We start from the raw sequence: 26,795 nt of genomic DNA, 5'->3' as shown, positions 1-26,795 counted from the left end.
TTTTTTATGTAACGTGAATATAGGTAGAGTAGAATTTTAGTTTTTATTCACTTATGTCTGTTCTGCAGGGCACAGACCTCATTTTTCAATCATTTTACAGGAATGGTTTTAAGGTATTTTGAGAAGAGGCTTAGGTAAGTGTTAAATTACTATTTTAAGCATCCTCAAAACACTGGATATTTGCTTGCTAGTAGGTTAACTCTTCTTAGAAAATTATTTATTTGACTTGTAAGGCTATTTGTAGGCAACATAGCAAAAGGAATTTACGTAACTCCTAGAGTTACACAACAATGATCAATGTGAAACCGGGGTGTAGTAGTAATTGACTGTAGAGGAGCCTGAATCATCAGGGAGTTAACTGTGTCATCAAACATATTCCTTACAACCTGTTCCTGTGTGGAACATTATTGTTCAAGTTATAGCCAGAAGTTATTCTAAAATCTTGTTTGCAGACTATAGTAGCTTTTTGAGGAAATACAAGGAAGAATAAATAAATCCAGGATGAAATAGCTTGCATCTCTGTGGAAGAGATGGTTTAAAGAAAATACCAAGACAGTTTTCTTCAAAATACTGAGTTTTTAAGTTACAGAGGTATCCAGGAGTCACTTTTCTACTCTTCAGGAACCTTGTTCAGTTAACTTTGGACTTGAAATGGTTTCAAGGTAAATGTAGATATGACAGATATTATTATCCATGAGCCTTAAAGAAAAATTAGCATTCTAGTTACTGGATTTTGGGTGGGCTGTCATTATGAACAAGCTTGCCTTTTTTTTTTTTTCCTAAAACCACCAGAAGATGAACAGTGCATACACATGCTTCTCTGAAATCTTGACGGTGGCTGAGACTCAAATGGATGAATGGGATGAGTTGGAAATCAATTCAGAATTCAGCCTGGGCTTTAACTGAATTACCTCAGATTCCACTAGAGTTAATATCTTTGACATTTGTTGTAGAGTTTGTTCTCCCATTTCTGTATGTGTAACTATATTAATTTTTTTCAGTCGTTCTAGTGTACGGGTGAGATCCTGAAGGGATACTGTGTTCTGCAGTTTTAGCCTAGTCTGGATGTTAGTTCTAGAATAAATCCTTTAGTTCTCTTCTTCTACAGTTTTATCATGTGACTTCCATGTTTGAGTGCCAAAAGAAGTCTGGGCATCACTAAAATATGATCGTTCAATTGCTTTTTAGCTCAATTGTGTATGCACTTTATTACAAGCTTTGGATGCACTGAATAGATATATTCTGATAAAACTACAGCATGCAATCGCCTTGCTTCCAAGTAGTGTCAAGTGATTTGGGAAGGGCCAAAAGCACCCTTATGGGTTGATAGGTGCTTGGAAGACAAAAAAAGGGAGGCAAATGACTTCACTCTTTTTGAATGAGTTTCAAAATTCTGAAGACTTTTAAGTTTTTGCTTGTTGAAAATCAAAGTTTCATTCCCAGAATGTTTTGCCTGAGTCACAGGTGAGTTTGAAGAAGCTGCCTGATAACTACATTGTCTGTGTAGTCTTTGTCTAGTATGGAGACGAAGGTGGTGTAACAGAGATGTTTCCTTGTTTTGGGGGGTAGGAGGCAGCATGGTATATTGCATTATTTCTTAATGCAGCCATCTTCAGTTATAACTAGATAAGCAGGTTAAAGCACAGAGAAGCACCTGTTCCCTGACATTTTCTGGCAGTTGAGTATCTAAGTGAGTACCTTTTGTTGATGGAACAGCTTAGTATCTGTGTGTGAGTTCAAACATCTGAATAACTGGCAGCTGGGTCTTCTCCCTGTAAAATTGCAGGCATTCTTTTCGTATCATACTATCCTCCCTTGCATTCCCTCTCGTTGGCTTCAGTCCCTCCCTGAAATCTTCTGTTTCAAGGGCAGAGTCTGCCAAGGGTGCATTGGCAAGAAAAGCAAATTCTCCCTCTGAAGAGCTGGTGTCACTCATTAGCATGTGAGAAGAGTGGTTGTAAATAAACAACAAATTATGTTGAGTTCTGTGTAGTATTAATTCTAGTAATGTATACAAGGACACGCAGCTGGCTGGATAAGGTAGAGATACCACTATTGTTTAGAAAGAACTGATCCTTCCACCCAGTGAAATGCTTGCCACTTTATCCTGGAAGCCTTATTGTAACTAGAACAACTGATGCTATCTTTATCTTAGCATTACCTAGTGTGCCTGTTTTTTTAAATTATCTTAACAGGTGAAAGAGAACCAAGAAAGCACATGTGTGTCCTGCAGAGGTGTCCATTATTCAGTTAAGCACTGTTGCCTGTAATGCCTTTTATGATCCCACATTGTCTCTTTAACATAAATAAAGGGAACATACAAGATTATGTTCCACCACGCAGTGTGAATGGGTTGCCCAGGGCAAGATGGAATACTGCAAGTTTAAACCTGTTCTTTGAGAGATTGTACTTTCATCACCTCGAAAGCAACGTAATATGTCTTCACAATCAGTTTTAAAATGGCTTTAAAACCAGATAACCATGCTTCACATGGCTATGAAATTTTCATAGCTGGTTTATCCTACTTTGCAATGGAAAAAGCTTCAGCTCAGTAATTAAGAGAAAGATAACTGAGTGATACAGTTTCTTGTGGTAAGAGCTGGACAGGAAAAAGGGACCTGTTCTGGACGTAGGCCTAAGATAAATCAGAAACTGATGCTGTTGTTTTCTCTGAATTGAATGCATCTGAGACTTTACTAATGCCTTAATTAAAGCTGCAGTACGATGTCAGCATAACCTGATCTAACTGCTGGCTAGTGAGATACTGCCTTCTCACATCCTTCTAATGGCAGCTCCAGCACTTGTCCGATCTTGTGCTAATCTGTCTCGGCACGCTAAACTGGCAGAAAAGTATTCAGTACTTTGCTGCTTGAGTTAGTTTTCTGCCGGCATAGCACACTGAGATGTGCCAGCGCGAGGTCACACTAGAGGTGGGATGCAGAGTGTGGTACTCTGCAAACATGGCCAACTTCAAACTGTCTAGCAGTTTATAAGTTCAGAAATCCCAGTGTTGACAAATCTGGCCCTAAAATACAGGTCACATTGCTATGTATTGATACTTGGCCCAGTCTAATTAGGTAATATAATGAATATACTAATATTTTGTTTCAAAACCTCCTTTAGAGTGTAACACACTGGCCGAGTTTAGAGCCAGAAACTACCCTTAGGCCATGTAGTCTGACCTGTATAGCACATCATTAAACTTCACTTAGTAACACTAGTATTGAGCCAAAACACTTTTGTCCGACTGAAAAATAATTTGCATATCTTCCAGAAGGGCATTCAGGTTTGATTAAGTCATGTGAGCCTGAAGGGGCCGAAGGGCCCCTGAGAAAAATAGCAGGAGGAAGCAGTCAGCTGTCGGTGCTGCCAGAGCAATTAGGCTGGCCTGCAGCCCGGTCCCCATGAAGTACTGGGTTTTCATGGGAAGGAGGGCTGCTAGAAATAGGCAGCTCTCGGACACCTTCCTGGTGTGCTCGCACATGCTTGGGTACACAGGCAGGGAGCTGGACTGATGTGTAGTAGTTTGGAGCCGTGCAGCAGGGTGGCCCTTGGGCACGCTCCACACCGCTGCTGCTGCTGCGAAAATGGTCGCTTGTGAAGGCTGGTTGTGATGATAGAGGGACAGGTGAGAAAGAAACTGTCCTGACAGGGGAGGAAGGTTGCTTATTTGATAATTTTTGTTTTGTCAGAGGTTAGAATTTACTAAGACATACTTGATTTTGAACTGGAAATATCATTAGGAGCTAGTAAAATCAGAATCCTGAACACGCTAGTACAATCTCAACTTGTGTCAGTCTCTAGCAAAGTAATTATCTTCACCTTAAAAAACATTCTTTTAAAGTTTATGAAAATTATGGGGTTTTAAGTATTTGAATCATATGTGGAAATCAGTTTCTTATCCTTCTTTTTGATAAGCCAAATAAATGACCACCTTGAGCCTCTCTCAGTAAGCATGTGACCATTCTTGCAGCACTTCTGACTCCTTTTCAATCCTCACCATCATTCCTGAGTTGTGGGTATTCACACTGATCAAATGCTGGTAACTCAGCCTCTCTACTTGGCATTGCCGTGTTTACTCATCTGAGGACTGTATTATTCTTCTGATTACATTATTATGAGCATTTTGGACACCTTCCTCTCCACTTGTCTTCATAGAAATTGTTTACTCAGGTGAGCCCTCTGCATTCTTTGTTTCTAGAAATAAGTGTTTCATCTATGAAGATACTCTAAGCTAGGTGTAAGCCAACTATGTCAACAAGGTTTTTCTATGCTACTACTAACTCCTTTTAAATTTTCAGTGTTTCCTTCAGTGTCTATGTGATGCACAAACGTTATCATTAATTTTTGTCCTTTTGTAGGCCATTAATTGAAAAATTACTTCAGAAGGTAGAACTAAGGAGGTGTACTTGGGGATCCCAGGAGAAATACACCTTCTGAGTAGTCACTCCTCATCCTCATGTTGAGGCATAGCAGTTATCCTGTTAATGTGTTTGGTGGTTGTGTTGAGTAATTCAAATTTTTTAGTCACAGCACTGTTCATTATGAAATCTAGTATCTCTCAGAGCCTAACTGTTATATGATGCTCTTTCACATCTAGACTTGTGTTCCTATTTGAAAAGATTACTTCACTCACCAAGAAAATTTTTTTCAGTGTGTTTTCATAGGTGTTTTCATAGCTATTATTAATTAACCAATGAAGCTCAGTACTTCCTGTTTGGATATTTTGTTTGGGAATACTATCAAGCTGGCCATGGTACAAATGCCTAGGTTATCTCAACTGATGGCAGTGCTCTAGGCCTTATTTCAGCCCCATCCTTGCACTCACTGCTGTACTGCGTGGTCTTCTTAAGGAGCCACTTCACTCAGAGTGAGCTGCCGATCTTAACAATTTTTAAGTGCTAACATGACTTCAGCTTTTTTCTAGTCCTATAAAATTTCCCAGGTGTTTCAGACTTTGAAAACCAATTCTCAGCAGTGCTGAGAGCTTGTCAGGCAACCCTCTTCAAAATTCTGACAGAAATTATGAACATCTGCTTTTAATTTTTTAATATGTTAAGTACCACTCCACTACTGACATCTTCCCAAATTATCACTGAAATGGAAGATGTTTTGGATTATGCAGAAAAGAAGGATGATACGTATTATATTAAATACAGCACATACTTTCTCTGAACACTGCTTTATTTTTCCCCCCATGGATCAAAATGTCAAGAGGACTATCATTACTACAGTTTTCTCCTGATATGCATATCATTATCTTTGTCTATTTGTCCCCTGATTTTTTTTTTTTAAACCTGTTTCATTTTGTTTCTCTTTGCAGTTTTATGCAAATTCTTGGCTTCTCCCTGTTATTCACTGCTGTCAGAAGACTTTGACATTGCTTTGTTTGTACTGATTGGGAGTCTATGAAAGATACCTATGCTAATACTAGATGAGTTTTACTTGAATCTTCAGTTGAAATATATCAGAAGAGTAGTTAAAATATTGTCAGTGTTTGGCAGAGAACTTAATCTCTCCTATTATCTGAATTTAATCTTGGGTAGGCTGTGCACATTTTGGAAAGGAAAAAATGTGACATTCCATTCAAAGAAGGTATAATACAAAAATCTGTCAATAAAGATGTTTGGCACCACTGTGACAATGAAATTTGTGTGAAGCACGCAAGAGTGATAGATGTTGTGAAGAAACTAGGAAAAATGATATAATAGTATAATGCTTAAGAATATTATTTGCATAATGGAGGAAATGATGATATAACTTATACAGACTTAAGGTAGATAACGTTTTCTGCACGTTCCTAATTTTAGCGTTTTATGACATTTACAATGCTTGCCCGTACAAATATAGTGCTGTGTTACTGTCTTTTTTTAAATGGCTTTTACTTGGGGTTTGAGATAAACAAGATCTTACCCTACTGAAATAATCGATTAATACTAACTGCCTTCCTATTCCATGTATTGAACACATTCCATAGCAGGTAGTTCTTCTTTGTTCATTTTATAACCTGTGTATGAAATGAGGTGACAGTTTGGACAAAGCCTTTTTATATTCTTTGCACAACTTCCAAAACATCTGAAGGTGTAAACAGGGAAAATTTCCTGTTTGAAACAGGACATTGTAACATAAGATGAACATTTCAGTGCTTAGGCAATGCTGTAAAGTCTCTAAAAGGGTTATTATCTATAAATGGATTGATCACTGCTCATCCTTATTTTATTCTATTGAGTGGAAAAATAGATTTTTAAACTCTGAAGATCCAAAAGCAGGTCTTTCAGTTTACTCAAGTTAGAGTGGTTTGTTGTAATGCTGTTTGCTGTTCATAAAGTTGAATAATAAATCTTCTAAACAGTGGTAGAAACTGACAGCAAAGGCAAAATATGCCTTATGTTGGCATGTCAGTCCAAGTGTGGGTGGATTTTCAGAGTTTTGAACTCTTCAGCTATTAATAACCTGCTCTCTGCAGAGAGGTTTAATTTGGTAATTTTAAAATTAATTATTACACTTTCAACCACTTGATAATCATGAGTAACTCTTTAAAAAAACAAAACAAAACAAAAAAACAAACTTCAAAAGCCTAGGTACTCCCATTACTAGGAAAGAAAATTGACTCAGTTGGAAAACCTTAAGGCAGACATGGCACATTTGAAGGAGATGCACCTATCCAAGACAAATACAAACACATAAGAAAGACAGGGTGGAACTAGCTGCATCTAATGACTTTTTTGCCCAGAGCAAGGGATGTTCCTATGTTGTTTAATAAAACTGTTTAAAGTGCAACCTCTGAATGCTACAAAACAGAGGCTCACACACCATTGCTGAGTACTAAAGTGACTGGTTAAAGATTCATTTGTCCCTAATTAAGATGACCCTAAATTTCTTCAGATGGTGGCTACCGGAGGATATAATTGGAGGCACCTGGCACTTGCTCGCTCACTTTAGTTCAATATTTTACTCTTGTAAGAGATTCACCAGTAGATAAATTCAGAATGATTTATCCCTTTAATTCTCTAGCTTTAATAACCATAAGCTATTTCCTTAATGATTTAGAGTTGCATGATCTAGGAGATAGTTAAACTTACTTTCCAAGAGATTCATTTCCTGCTGTTTCATTAGTGTTGACTTTTTTGTTTTTAAACAGGAACATTACAGATTTTGTTCACCTTTTCTAATCACAGATACTATAATTTGTAAAATATTGCCTGTCATGCTGTCCTGTTTGCTGTGGAGGTAGGGATATTTTGTGGCTTCCATTCTGAGGAAGGTGATGCATTGATTTCAGACATTGGAGAAAGAAGAGAGTTTTACTGGGAGTGCTGTGGCCAGCTATTCTGCGAGGTGGCTTGCAAAGAAACTGCTTCTTCCCAAGGAAGACAGCTGAGCCTGTGGCTAGAGAAGCACTTTTAGATTGTCACTGGTGAGGGAAGGAACAGTCCCTCGCCTCCTCTCTGCTCCTGATTTTCTTCCCTTTCTGTGCTGGGGGTGCAGTTGCCTATGTAGTGAAGACAGCACAGAGCTGATCCAAACAAAAAAATAACCTGGAGAAAAGTTACTTTTCAGTTGAATCCATTTCTTGTTCTCTTCACAGTGGGGCTATACAGGCAGCTGTGCTGGCATAATGGAGAAGATGGGAATGAAAGGCAGGGAGGAGAGTAGGACAGCCCTTTTCAGTAGAAGACCCAGTATAAAATCTGTGTTTGTATTACAGCTTTGCTTGGTGGTCATAAAGAAGGGTCTAGCAGGCCAAACTTGCTCTTAGAACCATAAAACTTCTCTTCCTTGGAAAACAATTTATATATAACTTCAGATCTCTTGTTTACAACTGTAGCATAAGCTCTCAACAGCTTGCTAAGTTTGTCTTGTCTGGCTTTAACTGTATGCTGAAGAGTGGGAGCTAAAGCAGAAAGATGACTAGTATACTGGCTCAAATAACATTTTACTGAAAATACCCTGGTTGCAGGTATTTCGAGCCTCTTCCTGAACTTTCAATACCAGGAGTATTATGGGTGCTTAACCCACGGATATTATTCCTCTATGGTATAAATCCTGCCCTTTTCTCAGTTTATGGCTCTTCTGCTCATCCCAAAGTTGTCAGAATATTTTTCTACTTCTTCCAAAAGCTCACTTATGTTACAGCCAATGAAGTAGCTTTTTTCTTTTTCCTAACTTTCTGATGTACATTATAACTTGCTATACATGCATAGAAGAGTTTGAAACTATGCATGTTTTACTCAAACCATAGATGTAGTGACAACCAACTTTAATATCTCTCTGCCCTTCTCAAGCTGTGAAAAAGGCTGTAGGGGAACCAAGAACATTTGCCAAAACTGTTTAGCCAAATGCCTAAACATACCCTCCAACCACACTCATAGTGCTCGGGCACAGCAGACTTGGTCTGAGTCAGACTGACAGTGCTTCTAGAATAATTCTGTTTCAGATGTTAAAATTTGTGGATGGATAATGAAAGCACCTCTGCTGACTGCAAGTATATTACAATAACAGAGCAAAGCACACCACTGCAGACAGTCAGGAGACTAACATTAATCAAGGTGTTCACCTGTATTTTGTATTGAAGCTTCCCAAAACAAACAAAACCACTGAAAACATTAATCAAGCTACTACCAGTGGTTCCTTCGTCTTGACAGTACCAGCTCAATTGAGAGCTGGTTAGCCTGAGGATTCTTCCTCTTTCTAAGTAATGCTATCTCTTGCACTCATCTTCTGAGCATACCCACTTGTATTAAAGTGCCTTCGTGTGGCAATACTTGAAAGCCGCCTTCAGAATTCATTGTGCTCTATGTTTTGAGTGAGCAATTTATATTAAAACCATTTCTGCTTCCCTTGCCTGTTCTCTCCCTTCCCTTTTCTCCCCCCTCCTTTTTCCTGAGTAACTGTAGGGTGAGAAAAGAAGCAGTTTTGCATTTCAGTACACTTAATGTAGCCAAGAGGTTTGTTCATTGACGCTTTGTACTTTCAGGCAAACGAGAAAATTTAGATTAATAGGTTGTTTATTCTTTTGCGTGTTCCTCAAATCAAAGGCACTGGATTGCATTATTAAAGAAGTTTTGTGTGGCAGGCTTGGAACTGTCCTCACTGAGCTGTACATGAAGAAAAACGATTGCTTTTCATCCCCCACTCATTATGCAGACTGGCACAGGAACGCTGTTAAATGCAGTATCATGTACTATCACTTAAAGACCTTCCTTCTGTACAGCTGATGTTGGGCTCCAGTTTCACAGGACGATCTGTCTTGGAACAGACAAGGAAAACCCTAGAAATAGAAACACATATGTCCTTATATTTAAAAAATTTAAATATTAACCAGTTTAATAAAGAGAGGTTTTGTTTAGAACACTAGTGACTGTCTGCTTCTCAGTGCTCTCTGATGTCTTCATTGAGGATTCTGTTCATTTGTTTCTCATCCGTTCAGTTAGCAGTAACGCACAATTAGGCTTTCAGCGATTATCTACCCAGCCAAATTAATGAGGAAGATATTCAACATTATTTTGAGACCAGACCCATAACTGAAGGATCTAGCTAGTGTTGGGTAGCTGACTAAATACATGTCTCTGTCCTGTGGATGTTCTGTACTGAATGGGCAATAGCCTATCTCTGGCTCTCTGATTAGGTACGCTAATTCCCTTGGCATTCTGTGACAGAAGAGTCTCTCTTGACCCAAGGCCTTCTGCTTTGAAAGTGAAAAGTCTGGGGGATGTAATTTAAGATAAGAGGATGAGATTGTGCCTGTCTCACGTAAATAAGAGGAAAAAAGTTGCTTTGCCTGTAAGTTCTACTTCAGCTTTAGCTAATGTTCAGAGCAAGAAAGACAAAATTGCACATTCAGCACTGCAATTCATCATCCTAAGAAATGGGAAGACCTCTATTGTGTGCTACAGACCAACATTGCAAGGTGCACATTGGGAAGTAAGCAGTGTCCCAGTTACTCAGCTGGCCAAACCGCTGAACTTTCTTTGTGTCATAGTAGGTATTATTTTCCTTCAGTTTCAGACCTGATGCAGGATGGACTAATTATGATTTTTCCCATTGCATGCCAGGTTCCTAACTTTGCAGCCCCTTTGCCTGCATTAGAACTCTCTTGTTGGTCTGACTGAAACTTAGTTCTTGGACTTCCTTTCTCCTTGAGGTACCAGTGCTAAGTTCTCCAAGTCTCCAAGAGAAAACTGTTTAAAGAAAACCTTATATGTAGGCTTGTTTATAAGGTATACTGTCACCTTCCACTTGAGGACCATGCAGAGTTCCTCTGGCCACTTCTGTATTTCACTTCTCTGTGTTAGTGTGCCTCTGTATAACAGATCACTGGGTTTTCCCTGACAAGTAACCATCCTCTTTCGCCAAGCGATATTAACCCCTTTTGGAGAAAGGAGAGTGACAGTGCTTTGGTTCTTAGGGTTTTGTTTGTTTGTTTTCAATCTCTGCATAGGAAAGTGGTGGTATCTTTTCTACCTGAAACATGCAGATGTACTAGCATCTTGTAACTGCTGTCCCAGATTTTCAGGGATAGGATCATCTTTGTTTGGTCTTTTTATAACTATTCAATTCTCTAGATTGTTCATTCATGCCATGTTTTCTATTCCCATTAATGCTTGCAGGCCACGATAGTCAAGTTCATGAAAGGATTACAGATATCTATTTATAATGTTACATATCAACTTTCAACCTGTTAGTAAGTGCCTCAGACATGAATAATTAGACCTCTGTATTCTTCTCCTGTATTCCCAAGCAGGGGAGGAATTGTGACTGAATCCCTAGACCTCCTATGCACAGCTAGTGGTGTTTGATCTGTGACAGATCTGTGTCTCAGCTGAACATTGTCACTTTTTTGAGAAAATCACAAATATTTTTTATCTTTCTGCTTAATAATTCTAGGTACTATTTCACCTACTTTAATTTCACCCCTTTATTCAATTATTTTTTTCCTTATAGCTTTTGGACGTTTTTGAGTCAGATATTGCCATTTGCTGATAATCATTATCACTAAATACTAATCTTGTTTATGTTGCTGACCAGCAGGATTCACACTTAAACAAATTAAAATACTGGAAAGATGAATAATAAATGATACTTGTTTTACAGAGTATGAGTTTTATCTAGTCAAAACTCTTCTGTCCCTATTCCTATTTAACATCTGAAGGCACATTACCGCAGCCACAAACTCCACTCCGGCATCTCCACATATTCCTGCTATACCGGAGATTTCTAGCAGTTGTATAGTTTTGTTTCCTGATAGGTATAATGCAAAGTATTTTCATTGCTTCCTTTTAACATCTAGAATAGTTAACATTTTTACTTAGATGCTGAAATTAAAATCTAATCTGTCTAGCACTGAAAAGCTTTCAAATCTACACTGTATTCATGGAAAGCCCTTAGAGTGGTACAGAGAGCAGTTCAAAAAAGGAAATCAGAAGAAAAGCTCATTAAATTTCCAGATAATTCACTGATTTGTTGTTTCAAACGTTAACTGCAAAGCAAGTAATGATGGTCTTCCTTGTACTGTGGCAGTGGGTGCAGAACTGCGTGTCCTTCATTCAGCGAGTCTGTTCTGCTCACAGCTGTGTATACAAAGCTGCAAGTGAAAATGAGATGTGCACATAAAGGCTCTCAGTCTATTTCCCTTTGCAGCGCTCATCTGTTTGTTCTTTACCAAACCCCAGAAAACATCCTCCTAAAAGGAAAGAGCAAAAGTAAATAGTGAGATTTGTTTTTTCCCTTGATAAACATGTAAAGTGACTTTCCAAACATACCCCATTTAGCGGAGATAATTTAGAAACCTTCAACTTTAGCATGGTTTGTTGCCAACCAGCATGGATCCTCAAAACCCCTATTCTTCCTGTCAGAGTTTCCAATTCCAGAATCTGGTAAGTAAAGTCTTGTTTTGGCACATGGACCCAGGTTCTCAAGTCCAGAGTCACTTCCACATTTCTCTAATAACTGAGGAGTTGTTTCTTGTAATTTGTATTTGTCTGCTGAACATCTCAGAGCTTTTTTGGAGGTGGGATATTTTCTACTTTCCTTTGGGATCCCCTGTATGTTAATAATTTTATTTAATCTTGAATCTCTTTAGAGCTAGCACTACTAGTTTCAGAGCCCTTAGTACTGCATGTAGGTGGGGACTTGGAACAGAAAAGCTCGAAACCGATCCAGACAGAAGATAACTCATGTGAAAGACAACTGGAAGGATGGATGCTACCTTTAAACATGGTGTGAAAGTGAGAGGAATGTGAATTAATACATTTATATAGTATCCCTTTTCTTACCATCCACTTCACGTGTAGCTGCATTTTAGTAGTTCTCTCTCTGATGTAGTGTTTTAGATACAGTTCTTTTGCCAGAAGCACCAGGAAGCAATTTTTTTCCCCAACAGGGCAGCATTAAGAAACATTTATAATTGCATGGAGCAAATAGGACCTCAGCTTTGGAGCTCTGCTTTGAAAGATCCAGCCCATTTCCTTTGAGTCAAGAACATATGCTGAAATACATTACATTTAAGTACTTCTTAAAGCTATATTGCTGTATGATTTGCACCATCTGATTTTCAGACTTGCTCCATAAGTCTCAACATCGAATGGGAAAAGAAGGGCAAATGTTGCAGCAAATAAAAGGAACATGTGTTTTGTGAGTCTTCAATGGCTGGAGATGCTTAAAGAGCAGCTTTCATCTTGACTCCCCCTCTGAGGGTTTATCATACTTGCATTTCCATGATGGGTTTTTTGCTGAACAGTCAGGATATTGTTGCACAGGAGATGAAAAAATATAAGTGAAGCCACAAAGAGTACAGTTGTGTTAGAACAATGTAGCTGAGGCCCCAGCTGCTAGTAGAGGTTAATACAGTGTTACTATGGATGGCCCATCTCACTGTTGTCATTAAACGGGTTAGTCAGCAGTAACTGTATTTAGGGTGTTAGAACTCCTGCCATCTTTTATTTCAAGTAAGGATAATCCTACATCTTTTAGAGGTTGTGTTTTGTTAACTTCTTTGTGCTGTCTTCTCAGTAGCCTACATCACAGCAGCAATCCATCCAGGAGTTTCAGAGGAATCCTGATCATGCTTCCTTTAGCAGAAATCACTTACATATCATATCTGGTCAAAATCATTTGCTCACAATGCTAAACTATCATCCCACCACTACTCAGTTAAGTGATACTCCTTTTTACTGCTCCTGCCATAAAGATCCTTACAAAGATCCTCAAGAGCCTGACCTCATTATGAGGCTGAAAAAGATTAAACAACTGAACTCTATCTGTTTTCAGTTTCTACAAGCCAGGATTACGGTATGGCTTCATCTCTACATGCTCTAGTAGATGGCCTTTTTTTCCCCTCCAGAAAGCCCTGTGCAGCCACAAGAAAGTGTCCTTTTTCTTTCCACAACAAGAGTTGCTCTTTTGTCTAGTTTCTTACACTTCCCCGATTACCATAATATATGCATACCATCAGTGTTAGGGCATAATGCTGGAGGATTCAGGGCATGTGCCTGAGCTTTCCTCCAGCAAAATATTCTTAACTTGTGGTTCACGGTAGAAGGTCCATGGAAGTGTATTTAGCTGTGAAATAGGTGGCAACTTTAACAAAGATGCATGATGTCCATGAGAAACTTTGAGGATTAATGGACATCTGAAGAGTTTAGAAGTTGCTGGGCTGAAGCTTGAAGAACATTTAAAAAATAGCTTTGTTTCATTTTTTAGAAATTAATATCTGTGTTAAATTTTTACTAAACATGCATTTCTTCATATGCAATATAAAGAAAACAAACTTGTTTCCTCCTCTCTCTTCTTCTCAATCTTTTAAAAAATTATTTTAAGGGGACACAGCTCACTAAAGTATTGTAAGAGTTAAAATTAAAAGACATTACAGAACCTTAGCCAAAAGCATACCCTTAAAAGGGGTAGTTGGATGCCTTGTTGTTTCAGGTTTCTCTTAGTGCATTCATTCTGTTCTGCATTCAGACCAGTTCTGTAGTGGTGGTCATTTATAATCATTAATCTAGCTCATTGATATTGTAATGGGCTCCAAACATTCTCTGTGGAGCTTACATGCTCCACTGCATTTCCTTCTAAATAACTAACGATGACTTCTTCAGTCTTGTCATTAACCAGATTACCTTCCTCCAGCCAGTTCTCTTATTGATTTGTTTGGTTTGAGGTTCATTTTCTTAAGTTTTTACACTCATAAAAGAGACTCGGTGTGTTTGAGAGCATTTTACATGACTGAACAACACTGCCCAAGCGTAGGTCCAGATACTGTATTTTTATGAATAGGGGCTTTAACTGTTGACTCAGAGACTCTTAAAAACAATGTACTTTCCTTTCAGACTGTTTTCTCAGCATTATAATTTGTGAAAGAAAATTGGAGAAAACAGGCCAACAGTCTGGGTGCTTGGTGTTATACTGCATAGCCTGTATATAAGCCTGTATATAAATATAGGTAAAAGTCAAGGAATGGCCAGGACTGTGAGCTGCAGTCAGGTTGTTCCAGGTGAACACAAGTGCACAGAGAAAGATGTGCTAGACCATTCAGTGCTTTGTGGATCACAACCAGCTTCTTGAGTTTCAGCCACAGGGAGCTGACGGCTTTGTGTAATTGCATCCTGGTGTCACTCTCGGTGGCATGTGGGTTTCTCCATTCTTTACAAGCCTGAACTTGTGTCTTTCATGGTTGGGCTATGATGGACACATTTCAGAGCAGCAGTACCAGAGTGCCTGCTGTGATGACGGCTGTTGGTGAAGGAGCAGTTAACTGTTCAAAACTTTGCAGTGGATTATTTAAGAGTTGATGTAGAGCAGGGACAGGGGGAGACACATAAGGCTAGCCTTGATCGTGATCTAAATTATGCTGAAATGTTTTGTCTCTCTTCCATGGGGTGTTCGTAGCAACTTCACTGTTCCTTGAAAGCCTCTTCCAAACCAGTCATTAAAGAGGAAAGTCCAAAACATTTCTGTTTCATTCGGTGTTCTGAAACAATTGTTAACCATTGCACTTCATGCTTTTACATGCCATGTTGATGTCCGAAACATTTGGGAGAGTCAAGGTATTTGAAAATACCTGATTCCGCTGGAACTAGTTCACCAGAACCTTTAATTGGTGTTTCCTGAGAAGATCGGGCTAGAAAGAAACTGCGAGTCAAGAGAATCTTTGATCTGAGATTGCTGCAGCAATCTGCAGCATTTCCATAGTTCAATGCCTGTCTTCCTTAGCCTCTACCTCCTTTTCTTTTTAGGCCAGTGTCGTAGCTTTCTTCAGCTCCCTGACTCTGTGTGCATGACGCAGATGAGCTGTCTGCTAGCTAACTGTATTTCCTGGGGCTCCCAAAGCAGAAAGGAAATGCCAAACAGTAAGTGAAGACTGTGTGCCTCTCCCTGGCCATAGTCCCATTATTGTCACTAGCCCTAGTACATATTTGAGGGAGGAGGGGTTGTACGTAAGGCCCTGGATTGGATGAGATGCAGCTGCATACCACCTGCCTGTTTACTCTGCCCATCTCGTGATGCTAGCTATGAATTCTTTAGTTGTTTTGAAGATCTTAAACTTAATGACAACTTGTTTTCTTGAATAGAGGCTGATCCACATCTTGTCTAAAGATTACTGCTGCTGTTTGAGAGCTTGGGGAAATGTTGATGGTCCCCTCCAGTGAAGTGTTGCCGGCATTCCTGTACTTCACTATTAAGATTGCTGTGGGTCCCGTTTCAAGTGGTTGAGCAGTCTGCCCCCCAGATGGCCAGAACTCCAACAGGAATGCTTGCTTCTTATTGTTTACAAGACCAATTAGCTCTGGAATTGGATTGATTATTTTCTCAATGAGTGACTGAATACTCCTCAAAGTGAGGAAAAATCAACTGTTGAACAAGATAGAAGCAGTTTGAATTTAGTAGCTCACCTATTGCTTGGAAAATCTGCTAGTTACATGTTTAGTGACATTACAGTGAAAGGGAAAAATAGTTTCACAGTTAACACATACAAAGAATGTCATATGTCACAGCATTTCAGCCAAATGTCACTGAAATTGTACCTTATTTCTAGTTTTCTAGTTTATCTGTCTTAAGAGCCAGTCTTGTGTTGGTTTTGTTCAGTTTGGTTTTGCTATACCTATATTTGGTAAATTAAAGTGCCTCTTATTATGTCATTTCCCTCGTAGCTACCTACAGACCAAGAATTACCAGGCATGACCTCTGCTGTTCCACAGGCTTACAGTTACCCAAGAATATACAGCGTATTTATAATCACACTTAACTTCAGATGTTAGGACATTCTTAACATTTCGTACTTGGCTTTTTAATGCCTCTGAAACATGAGGGGAAGTCATACATTTTTATACTGTAGTCCACAAAACTAGCCTCTTTGTTTGCTTCAGGCTTGCGTCCTTTGGAGAAGACTAAATGCCCTTTTGGATCATACTCAGTGAGCTGAGCATATCTTTGGGATTATATGTGCTTCAGAATATACACAGAAGTATCTCTGCAAATGTTAAAGAAAGCTGCATGGAGAAAACTGGGTGTCCACGTAGTAAATACATTTTAAGCCACTATTTGGTTGGTATAGTCAATAATGTACTGAAAAATTTAAACCAGACCCTTCTGTTTGTCATCTTCTATCCTCTTTTTCTACTTCTGGAAATACTGACAGAAGTTGTTTCTATTTCTCCTTTCTTATTGTTTGCTGTTCTTGCACTTCAGGAACTCTGAGTTCTTTAAGCTCCAACTTTGTTCATAGTCCTATCCTACAGTTAAAACAAAAAATTGAAGCATTAACATTAGGTATAGTGTTAAGGCTCCCAAAGTAGGGGGAAAGTTCAAACTTGAGTCATGTTTCAGGCTGTCTGTGGATTCAGGAATACCACACTGCATCAGTTAAACTCTTCCACTATTGGAATGTTTTCTTTACAACCATGAGAACTGAGAACTTTTTTCATGTGTCTAATGAAAGTTTAAATTTTTCAGTTTGTGCATGTGCCATGCTAGCCACATAAGCACGGCAGATGATAGCCTTGGACTGTACCTTTGGCACAACTCATCCTGCCCTGAGTAACATTCACTCAAAGCTGAAGTAATGCTGCCACATGAAACAGTTGATACTGAAGGATAATTATGGGGAATTTGAAAGAGACTAGAGGATGATTAAAGTTTATATATACAGCAAGATTCTGGATTTTGGAGATAGAATTGGAGCAGTTCTGTATAAATTCATTTTTTGCTTTTGTTAATCTGGCAAATGGTTTATTGATAAAAGAGCTCAAGATCAAAGGGCAGAAAAACAATCACACCAACTAGAGGACTGAGGATCTTACTCTTTTAAAAATGCTTAACTCACTCAAAATATGGTGCTACTGGAGCTTTGCCCATAATAAACCCACTTTGCAGTGAATTTACCATTCACATGAACTATCCAGATTCCAGATTTTGAGTGCCTCAAAATTAGCTTTCTGCTCAACCACAGTGCTAATCCCCTTTAGCTGTTCTTTCTTGTAGCACTTCCCAACAATCTTTTTAGGTCAGTCTGCTTAGCTCTCCACTATATTTGTCCTGAGTCTGACAGGTTGTTCCAGGCAAATCTTATGAAATTTTTGTCACTTTGCTTTTTCACATCGTAAGTTGAGTCTTTCTACCTGTTGTCAACAGGCATCGCCTATCTAAGTCTGCTGTTTGCAGCCATGCTCCTTTTGTAGAGTGCAAAACACCTTGTTTGTGACGACTGCTTGCCTGCAGCACCACCCTTTATGTCTGGCAGGATTTTGCTAGTATTCTCCTAAGTCAGGAGGAGCAATCTAGGGTGCAGCCAGTGCTGTGAGTACCCTCCTGGAAGACCCCCTCCGCACCCCGAGCCAGACTCTAGCAACAATGTGCATTCTTCAGTTACCCTGTCTGCTTTTGCTGTCATGTCAGACACAAAGTCTTCTGGGGTCCTTTCCTGAGGATGCCCTGGGATCTGTTCTGGGAGGACCTAAATGCTATCAGTGGAAAGAGTAGGTGTTTGTGAATAACCTGAACTCATCTGCCTGCTTGAATAGTAAGGATGCCAAAAAGCGTGTCTGATAACAGTGTTCACAAACCATTTTAGCAGATAGGATGCAAGTACAGCCAGTAAAGCTGAACCTGCTTTTTTCATTTGGAGGATCTTTAATCTTATGGCAATGCATTGCATACATCCTGGAATTTAAGAATTAAAACATCTTAAGCGGGGAATTACCTGAGCCCATTTAACAGTTTACCTCTGCTGAGGAGGGGAGGTTCTGCTCTCCTTCTCCACCTTCTTCTCTCTTCCCTGCATCTGGCTATGCTCTTCCACAGCTTGCTTTGCATGAGCTTTCATCAAATACTTCTGAGAGTCAGTTCAATTCACTAGCCCAGGAAAAAAAGTTGAATTTTCTCAGCAAGGGTCGTGCTGAGTGCCAGAGCTGGTACAAGGGGTGGTTCAGAACCATGTGGCCATCAGCCAGTGAGGGGAAAGGAAAGACAAGAGGGAGGAGTAAGACCTACCCCTTTCAGCAGGAGTGATGTTTTAGATTGGCTTAGCTGCTTGTTGAACTTCACCATCAGGACAGCACAGGTAATGCATCCATAATTAAAATTACAAACCTTTTTTTTTTTAGTATCTAATGAGATTGAGCCAGATACTGGTACAAAGCCACATAGTCTTTTAAAGCTAGTGATGTCCAGAATTCCATGTAAAGCACAGATTCTTACCTTGATCCATGAAATAGATTTGACCATTACTCTCTCTAAACTATTCACTAGAAAACCTTCCTTTAAAAAAGGAAATTGTTTTTGAGCTAACCTGGCAGAAGTCTTTGGCTTCTAGTACATTTTCCTGTCACTTAAAAGTAACAAGTGGGTCTCTCTCAGTTTTCTTCTGATTTTCCTATGCTCTTAGGACTATTTTCTAATGATTGTGGGAGCTGTCTGTACACTTCAAGAGCAGAATGAATCCTGCTGTACACATGCTTACACAATTTAAGGGGAAAGTGTGTGAGTGCTTATTTGGTATTGTTTAGTTTAGCTTTGTTTAACCTTCCATCTCAAATTATAGGGATAATTATGTGACCTGCTGTTTTGCTTTTTGTTTGTTTGAAAAATAAGGAAAAATCAATTTTTAGAATTAGACAAATTCACATTCTGGATCTGGTTTCTGTTTATTTTATATCTCTTCTCATCAGTGGAAAAAGCAAATTAGTCAAAGAAACAGGCCTTGAATATTTTTATTTTGTTTCAAATTCTTATTTAAACAATACTTCTCTCAAGTAACAGAAACAGATCTTCTTCATGATAGGTCATAAAATTTATCAGTGCAAAATTTTATAAAAGATTAATTGAAAGAGGAGAAAAAATTATATTTTTTTAGAGTAGAAAGTGTTATTGGGAAGAAATGGGGTTTTTACACAGTTGTATATTGCTGTTCAGGTCCTATGCATGGACTGATTTTCCTAGAATTCTTGGTTTTCTCTTTGTTCTTAGCAGTGGAGGAAATGAGGCTGTAGGTATCTTGTGAACAAGGCATGTGCAAAGCATAGCCTATTGGCCAAATGTGAGTTGTGAAGTTGCATTATTATCAACACTCATGTTTATAATCAGTTCCTTGTAAATTCACAGCTCCTATAGACAGCACAAGAATACCTAGACTTTTTTTTTTAGGGGCTTTTGTTTGGTTTTGTTCTCTTCTACAAGGTTGCAAGCTTGCATAGATGTAGAGAGAATCCTAGGGATGTGATACTTATTATACCAGAAACATTAAAGAAATAAAGGCCAGGAAAGACTCTCCCAGCACTTCAAAAAATATTATTTATGAGGCTGTTCTCTGTTTTGTTTCCAGGAGACTGATTTACAGCTCTATGACTTTATGACTCTTGAATGATTTCATGACTGTGGTAGAAAAGCAACCTGTGGAAACTGTGTCCTACCCTAATCCAAAGGTGAAGGCTACATTGCCCAGGGCTCCAGCCTGCTCGGATACTGATTCTACATAAAAGTCGATGGGATTAGGGAACTTTAATGTATATTCATCAAGGCAATCCTTGTGTTTCTGGGAAGTTACTAATGTGACTTTTTGGGGCAGATTTCGTACACCAGCTGCAGTAGATACTCTCCTACTGCTTTGGGCATATTTATAACTGTCACAGTGTTGTGACAGCATTGTAGCTAGCTACTTCTTGTGCTGAAAGCAGCCTAGATACAACAGCAATGACTGCAATTCAGGCTAAGTCCTAAATATTTATTGGCTTCCTGGGTAGATTTTACAGCCTTCACTGAGCTCCAGGTTTCTGTGTCTAGGCTGCTGTCAGTATGAAAGATAACTAGTTTAGAGATAGCTCAGGTGTGTCTACACTTCACTCATGACACTGACAGCAGCATAAACGCATCATTTAGCATTCCTAGAGTTTGCATCGCTTGGGGTCAGGTGCCATCTGTCAGCCACATACAAACCAGAAGCTGGTAAAAACAATATGTGTTTTAAAAGCCAGGCAACTACAAAGCAGCTACCTTCACGCTTCCCAAAGGTAGGCCATTTTTATCCAGAAAGCGGTGTTTGTTTTCTAAGACTGTACTGCAGGAACAAACTTCCTTCTCCACTGCCTCTGGAGCAGGAGGAAGAGTCTGCCTCAGGCACTAAAAGACAATAAAGTAATTGCAGACAGTGAGATTTGTAGGGAAGAGTCAGGATTTTGCTAGTGGCACAGTGGTAGCAGCAGCACTACAGGCTGGGCAGGAGTTTGAAGACTAGTAAAGCAAAAATTATGACTGAACAGTTAAAGTACTTCCTCTGCAACTCTAGCTGTATGACTTTACTTTTCTGTACTTACTCTGTGAAGCCTCCTGGCTCCTTCTTAGTGCACTGCTGTTTTAAAATCACTTTGGAATTTGTTATTAGCTGATTTGCAGTAGAAGAGCAAAGCGTTTTGTTGCAGCTGTACATGAACATGTTTAACATGCAGATTACAATCTCTCTCCATCCTTAAGCATGTGGTATGAACGAGTTTGTTCCACTGTGAGAGCTTGGTAGAGTGTGTATAGCTCACTGCCCTGTGCTGTGGGGTCAAATTTAAACTCTCTGTGATTTGCTTCATTTGTTACTGGAACTTGAGATACAGTAATTTGTGGTAGCAACCAAAGTAGCAGTTGTGGATTCCAGTTTTCACTCATTCTGACTGGTACCTTCTTTCTTTTCTTTCTTTCTTTCTTCATCATGCAGTGTTGAACACTATTTACTCAGCTGTGGCCTGGAGACAGGAAGGAGCAATGTGGTCATGCACCAAAACTGCCCTTGTTTATTCCAAGCAGCTCTTGGCAGACAATATGGTGCATGGGCAAATGTAATTTTCTGCATGGTCTTCACTGACCTTGCTGTAGAGAACAGGAAAACAGTCATCACGGCAAACTGTAGACACCTCCTAAGGTCTGCGGTGATCCCCCTTCCTGTGTAATAGGTACCCATCTGTAGTCTGAGAAATTGATATGATTTATTGGTCAGGCGCCTGGGTTGTCCACAGGCTGACTTGTGTTGCAGCCTAAAAGAGTCTGCCTGCATACTTCAGTGACTAATTTGGTGCCGTTTCTCCAGGCACAAGAAGCAAAGGGCTCCTTTCTCTGGAGGAGGAATTTCTCTGCACGACTTCAGCTTTGTTTGCAGTTCCCATCTAAATAGACCATTTGCTCAAAGATTGAAACTGTAATTAATTCCACTTTTATTGACAATGAACTTCGCCCTCTGATGTGCTGGTTGGAGAGGATCTCTGCCACCCCTTTTCCAAAGTCTTTTTGAGCAGACTTCTGCTTTTGCTCTATGTTGTTTCATTGTTTTCTGATGGAGGAGTAAGGATGATGCTGTGACTTGGTATGAAGAGGGAGGAGAAAAAGACAGCATAAATTATTATAAGTTTTACAAGTATGTTATTTCCAGCAAATGGGAGATTTATGCCTCAAAAGTAATGCTTGCTTAGGGCCCAGTTACCCTATCAAGCTGCTTTTGTCTAGCAACCTGACAAGGACTGTGAACAAAGTGCAGCTTTCTCAGGAAACCTCATCCTTCAAAAAAACCTTAAACTCCTTCACCTTCAAGGGGAGAAAAGAGAAGGCTAATGTTCAGAATTAATGAAAAGGGGCTTCGCTGATGAAAGTGGGCAGATTATCCTCCTAGAGCCTGTCTGTTCTGAATGCATGAGGGATGCTTTGTACACTGCTGGACATCACTGTGAAAATCTAAAGGGTATCAAAGCAGAGCAACAGATATGACAGGGCTAGGTAGGGAGGGATGTAGAGGGTAAGATAAACAGATTTAACTTTAAGTATCAGTTAAATAGATTGAATAAGATACAGTATGAAGAAAGGATTATTATAATGTTCTGTTGACAAATGAAAGGAGAAAATAATGCAGAGCTAGAGGTGTAAGGATGCATAAATAGGAATCTGAACTTAAGCAAACAAAAACTGTAAATTGAGTGTCGCATAAAGCTTCCAAATGGTGTGAGTCCTTCAGACCAACATGCAGACTTCTTAGACAAAGATCGGAAGTTTAATGCCCAGCATTATCTAAAGCTAGATTTAGAAAGCCTTGAAGAGTAGTTTGAGGTTCATACTGTCCTTTTCAATGACGAGAAAATGTCTGTATCAAAAGAGCCTTTTTATGCCAAACTTCTCTGTTTTCCTGTAACCTACTTCCTATGCTAAACCAGTTGAAGATGACTTTATGAAACTTGCATGTACCTTACATGATCAGATAGTTTTCTGAAGAACTTAGGACCAAAACCTCTATTGCTAGAAATGACTGTTGTTCTAACAAAATAACAAAGAAGAATTTCTTTCCTCTATGTAGCGTCATGAAAGAGAAATAGTGAGCTGAAAATTCAGTTAAAAATATGCATCTTCCGGCTCATGTTAACTGGGACTTTTTCGATAATACCCATTTGCAGTTATACATAAAAGTTGGTGATACTTTCCTTGATGACATTCAAGGTACTTACTAGCTAACATTGCAGGAGAAACCCCCACCGTTCCATTGGATGCCATCATTAACCCAAGCTCAGATATACACTGATTGAAGGACCAAGATAGGATCTGCAACATCGAGCAGCTTCTGATTTGTGTTTTAGTAAGAAATGACAATACAAAGAAGTTACAGTGCCCTCCATATTCTCCCCAAACTTCTCTAATTTCAGTGCAGTCACAGAAATTTAATTCAGTTCAGCATTCAAATTTTGGAAGAAGAGAGATTCTGATGTATCTATCCCCATGGTAGAATAGGTCGCACAAACCCCTGCAATGGTTCTGCACAGGCTGGGACTTCCTTGTGTTATAGGAGATTTCTGACTGCAGAGTTGGCTCTTCCAGACAGAGCAAAATCACCTTTTCATAGCATGACCCTAAACCTAAGGAGCTTCGTTAGATAGAAAGTCCTCCCAAGAGCAGTAATGTATGGCACTCTGGAGTGTCTATAATGGATGTCAGAGAGTCTGACAACAATGTCTTTCAGCTATAGGGTTTCCTGAACTGAAGAGAAAAATAGTAGCTCACTCCTATCTTTCCTCTGCTTCCCTGGCTAATTATGTAGGTAAAGGAAAAGTCTGGAACTCCATTTTGGTGACAGTCCTCCTGCAGTATTTCTTTAGTCAGCATTGAAAATATACATTTGTCTGGGTTGGATGTCACAGTGAAACGTCCCTTTGATACTGCATACCTGCCCGCTGATGCATCTGACAAAGGCATAATATTTTCCCTTTCTCTGGCTTTTGTCGAACTGCCAGGCTTTGAGGAGTGGAGATACAGAGAAATTGTGACTGTCATCTGGGACGAGGTTGATTGCTCCATGCAAATGCATGGGAGCCTAAGGAAGGCTAAGATGTGTCTGTGGCAATAGAGCTCATGCTCTGTACCTCAGTCCTAATGCCTGTGCCCTTTGGATCCCCTCCCTGACTACTGCTTGGCTCTACTTCCACCCCTGGCGCTTTCTTCCATACTTTGCATTCTTCTGTATATAGAAGTAATGCAAAATTGCTGCTGTTCAGCTAGTCTTCTCCTTAGCTCCAGTCCACAGCCTTTTGGACTATGAACATACAATCATGTAGGGCTTTCTGACATCAGTATGTTTCCATTCCCTTGGGATCCTGTAAACTTCCCTAAGAGTCACCTCCTTTAGACTCCTGCTGCTGAACCACAGAGGCCTTTCTTGACCAGTGTTTCACAAAGCTGCTCTCTAAAACATGAATCATTTGATTGGTTTCTTGTGTTTGTTGGATCTTCGTTCTGTGCTTCCTATAATACAGTGACCAGATTTGTACACATTGTTCCAAGAGGGACCATCCAGCTGCCTTACCAAAAGTAATAACGTCTGTGGTTTATGCTCTGTAACCTTCCATACACAACCCAAAACCCTTGTTTGCCTTTGTTACTGCTGCCAGATGTTCTGTGGATGGTTTTCAGGCGTATTGTGGTGAATGTCACCATGCCAGTGAATTTCAGCAAATTTAAGCAACTTTGAAATTACTCCTTTTTCCACATGATTATGTTGAAGTCAAACCAGACTGTGTTCTCACTTGAAACTGCCCTGTTTTGGTTACCTCTTTTTCACACTGAATCATTACCTGTTACCAGTTTCTCTGTGGGAGTCTCTCCAACAGCATTTCACCTTTATCAGGGCTCTTTCTGATTGTCTTTGCTGGAAACTCCATCTGAAGAGCCCAGCTGTGAGGATCTAGGGAGCAGTTATATTGTCATTACTGTCATTGACAATTGTTGTTGTCACCCACTCTACTTGAATTGAGAAGAGAAAGGAATATAAGGGGTTTTTGCGGGTTTTTTGTTAGAGAGGAAGCAAAAGGAGGGAACAGCCTGTAAAAGAATTACGATGTTCTCAACTCTCTTTTCCTGCAGATTTGCTGACAGCACAGGAATACCACTGCCTGCTGCAGCTGCTCTGCCCTGACTTCCCAATGGAACTCACTCAGAAAGCAGCAAGGTGGGTCCTCATCCTCTCTTTTGAGGCAAGATCAGTCCTGTACACAGGGACTTAGGAACTAGATCTGTGGGTAAAGGTCTGGACAGGGACCTTCAGCTTTTAAGATTTTGGGGAAAGGAAATACCATGTTTTGAGGTTAAGAACAGGGTGTTTTTCTAGCAATGAGAAAGGGTGTATATTTAAGGTATACAGAGACTGAAATATCTGTGCAGAATTCTGCTGCTGGCTCTGTGTTCAAAAGATGAGTTGCATATAAAAGAATGTTAGCCAATGTGTTTTTAACTGACATGATTTCAAATACTGTTTACCATTTTAAAAATGTGTTCCCCCTCGCCCCAGCTTCCTATGGTTGATCATGTTTAAAAGGTACTAACCTCTGAAGGATTGCCAGTGTTTTAAAGTATGTTGGTTAAGAACATGGTAGCTAATCTGTTTGAAATTTTATTTTAATCTAGACAAGGCCTAAAGCAGATAGATGGCTCAGGGCACTGATAATGGGATATGGATTTTTTTACTGATAGTGCTTGCTGGTTCCAGTCCAGTCCAGGCAGTTGATTATTAACTATCTGATAGTGAAAATGTAATAAGGTATATGCATCTGTTGGGGTCAGGGGTCAGTTCAGATCTCAGGAGGAGTGCACATGCACACACACATATATAATATGCTCATTCCTAGCCATCTCAGCAGAGGGGGCATGGAAATTTAACTTTTTTCATGGACCCAGATACAACATTTGGAAACGGGATCCAAACATGTGATCAGGAATTAGCTGCTGCCTATGTTGTTCATGGCCTCCATAATGCAAAGGTCCTCATTTTCTATTTGTCATTCTGTTATCTTTCTTTAGCCTTAGAGTCCCATGAAAATTATATTAAGAAAGGCAAGTGAAAAAGACAAGTGTTATCCATCTGCTAGTACTTCCACTTGGCTGATTCTCTGAATTCTTCCCTGGCTCCTGTATGCTGCTATCTGAATTGGACTGCAGTTAAAGCTGTGTTGGTTCAATTAAAACTAAAAGTTGAGCACCACTTTTCCCTCTAGCTTATCAGTGGGCCTTTGAGGCTGCACAGAGTACAGTTGCTTGGCCCCCAGTGCCAGACTAAGAAAGAATGCTAACCCTATGGCAGGGATATAGCTGCTGCCTCCTTTCACAGAGGTACACGAGCACCAGTCCCATGCGCTGGTCTGTGTTTCATAGGGTTCCAGTTGAGCCTAGCAAGAATTTGTGATGGTGCATGAAAGGAGACTTCAGCATATCTACACATGTTATGATGTTTGTGTCAAGGAATTTAATCCACAAAGCTGTTGTAAACTAGAGGCCCCATTCAGGGGCCTGCCGCGCTGCTGTGCGTGTGCCGTAGAGACAGACAAGCCAGCTTTGGGAGCAGGTGTTGGAGAGAAATGAGATCTCTGGCAGAGGCACCCAGGCTCAGGTGGGAATGACCTCACTCCTACTTTTGGCTGGCTAGAGATCTACTTACACATTGCTATTATTCCCTTACCAGCTAATCTGAACAATTTTAGTAAAACTTGTCATATTTCTGAACCATCTTTCTCTTCCCTTCTAACTGTTGCTTACCCTCTTGTCCTTTTTCTGGTCTACACTTCCCATTGTCCTCCTTGGTCTCTGTCAGTTAGAGAGGTGAACTCTGAAGTCTGTCTTCCGACACCTGTTGATTTGAGTCCTTGCAAAGCATGAATGCAAACCTACTGACATTGTTCCTCCTTCAGTCTACACACCCCCAGTGGTTCTGTTGTTAATTTGCTTGGGAAAGGAATTAAATAAAGTAGCCATGGAAGTGGCCACAGCATTCACTGATACAGCCAGGACCTGTGTAATTA

The 26,795-nt window shown here is 39.8% G+C and overlaps 1 protein-coding gene across 1 annotated transcript in view; it reads left to right on the top strand.

The window, feature by feature from the left end:
- CSTPP1 (centriolar satellite-associated tubulin polyglutamylase complex regulator 1) overlaps positions 1–26,795 on the top strand; it is an 85,736-nt gene that overhangs the window by 45,628 nt on the left and 13,313 nt on the right. Inside the window, exon 4 of the mRNA XM_074909484.1 lies at positions 24,868–24,952. Within this exon, the coding sequence (XP_074765585.1) occupies positions 24,868–24,952 (85 nt within the window). The remainder of the gene's footprint in view (positions 1–24,867; positions 24,953–26,795) is intronic.

The sequence above is a fragment of the Athene noctua genome, chromosome 6 (genome assembly GCF_965140245.1).
Source record: "Athene noctua chromosome 6, bAthNoc1.hap1.1, whole genome shotgun sequence".
Classification (NCBI taxonomy): Eukaryota; Metazoa; Chordata; class Aves; order Strigiformes; family Strigidae; genus Athene; species Athene noctua.
Note: the sequence above shows the minus strand (reverse complement) of the source record. Positions and strands in the feature narration are given on the sequence as shown.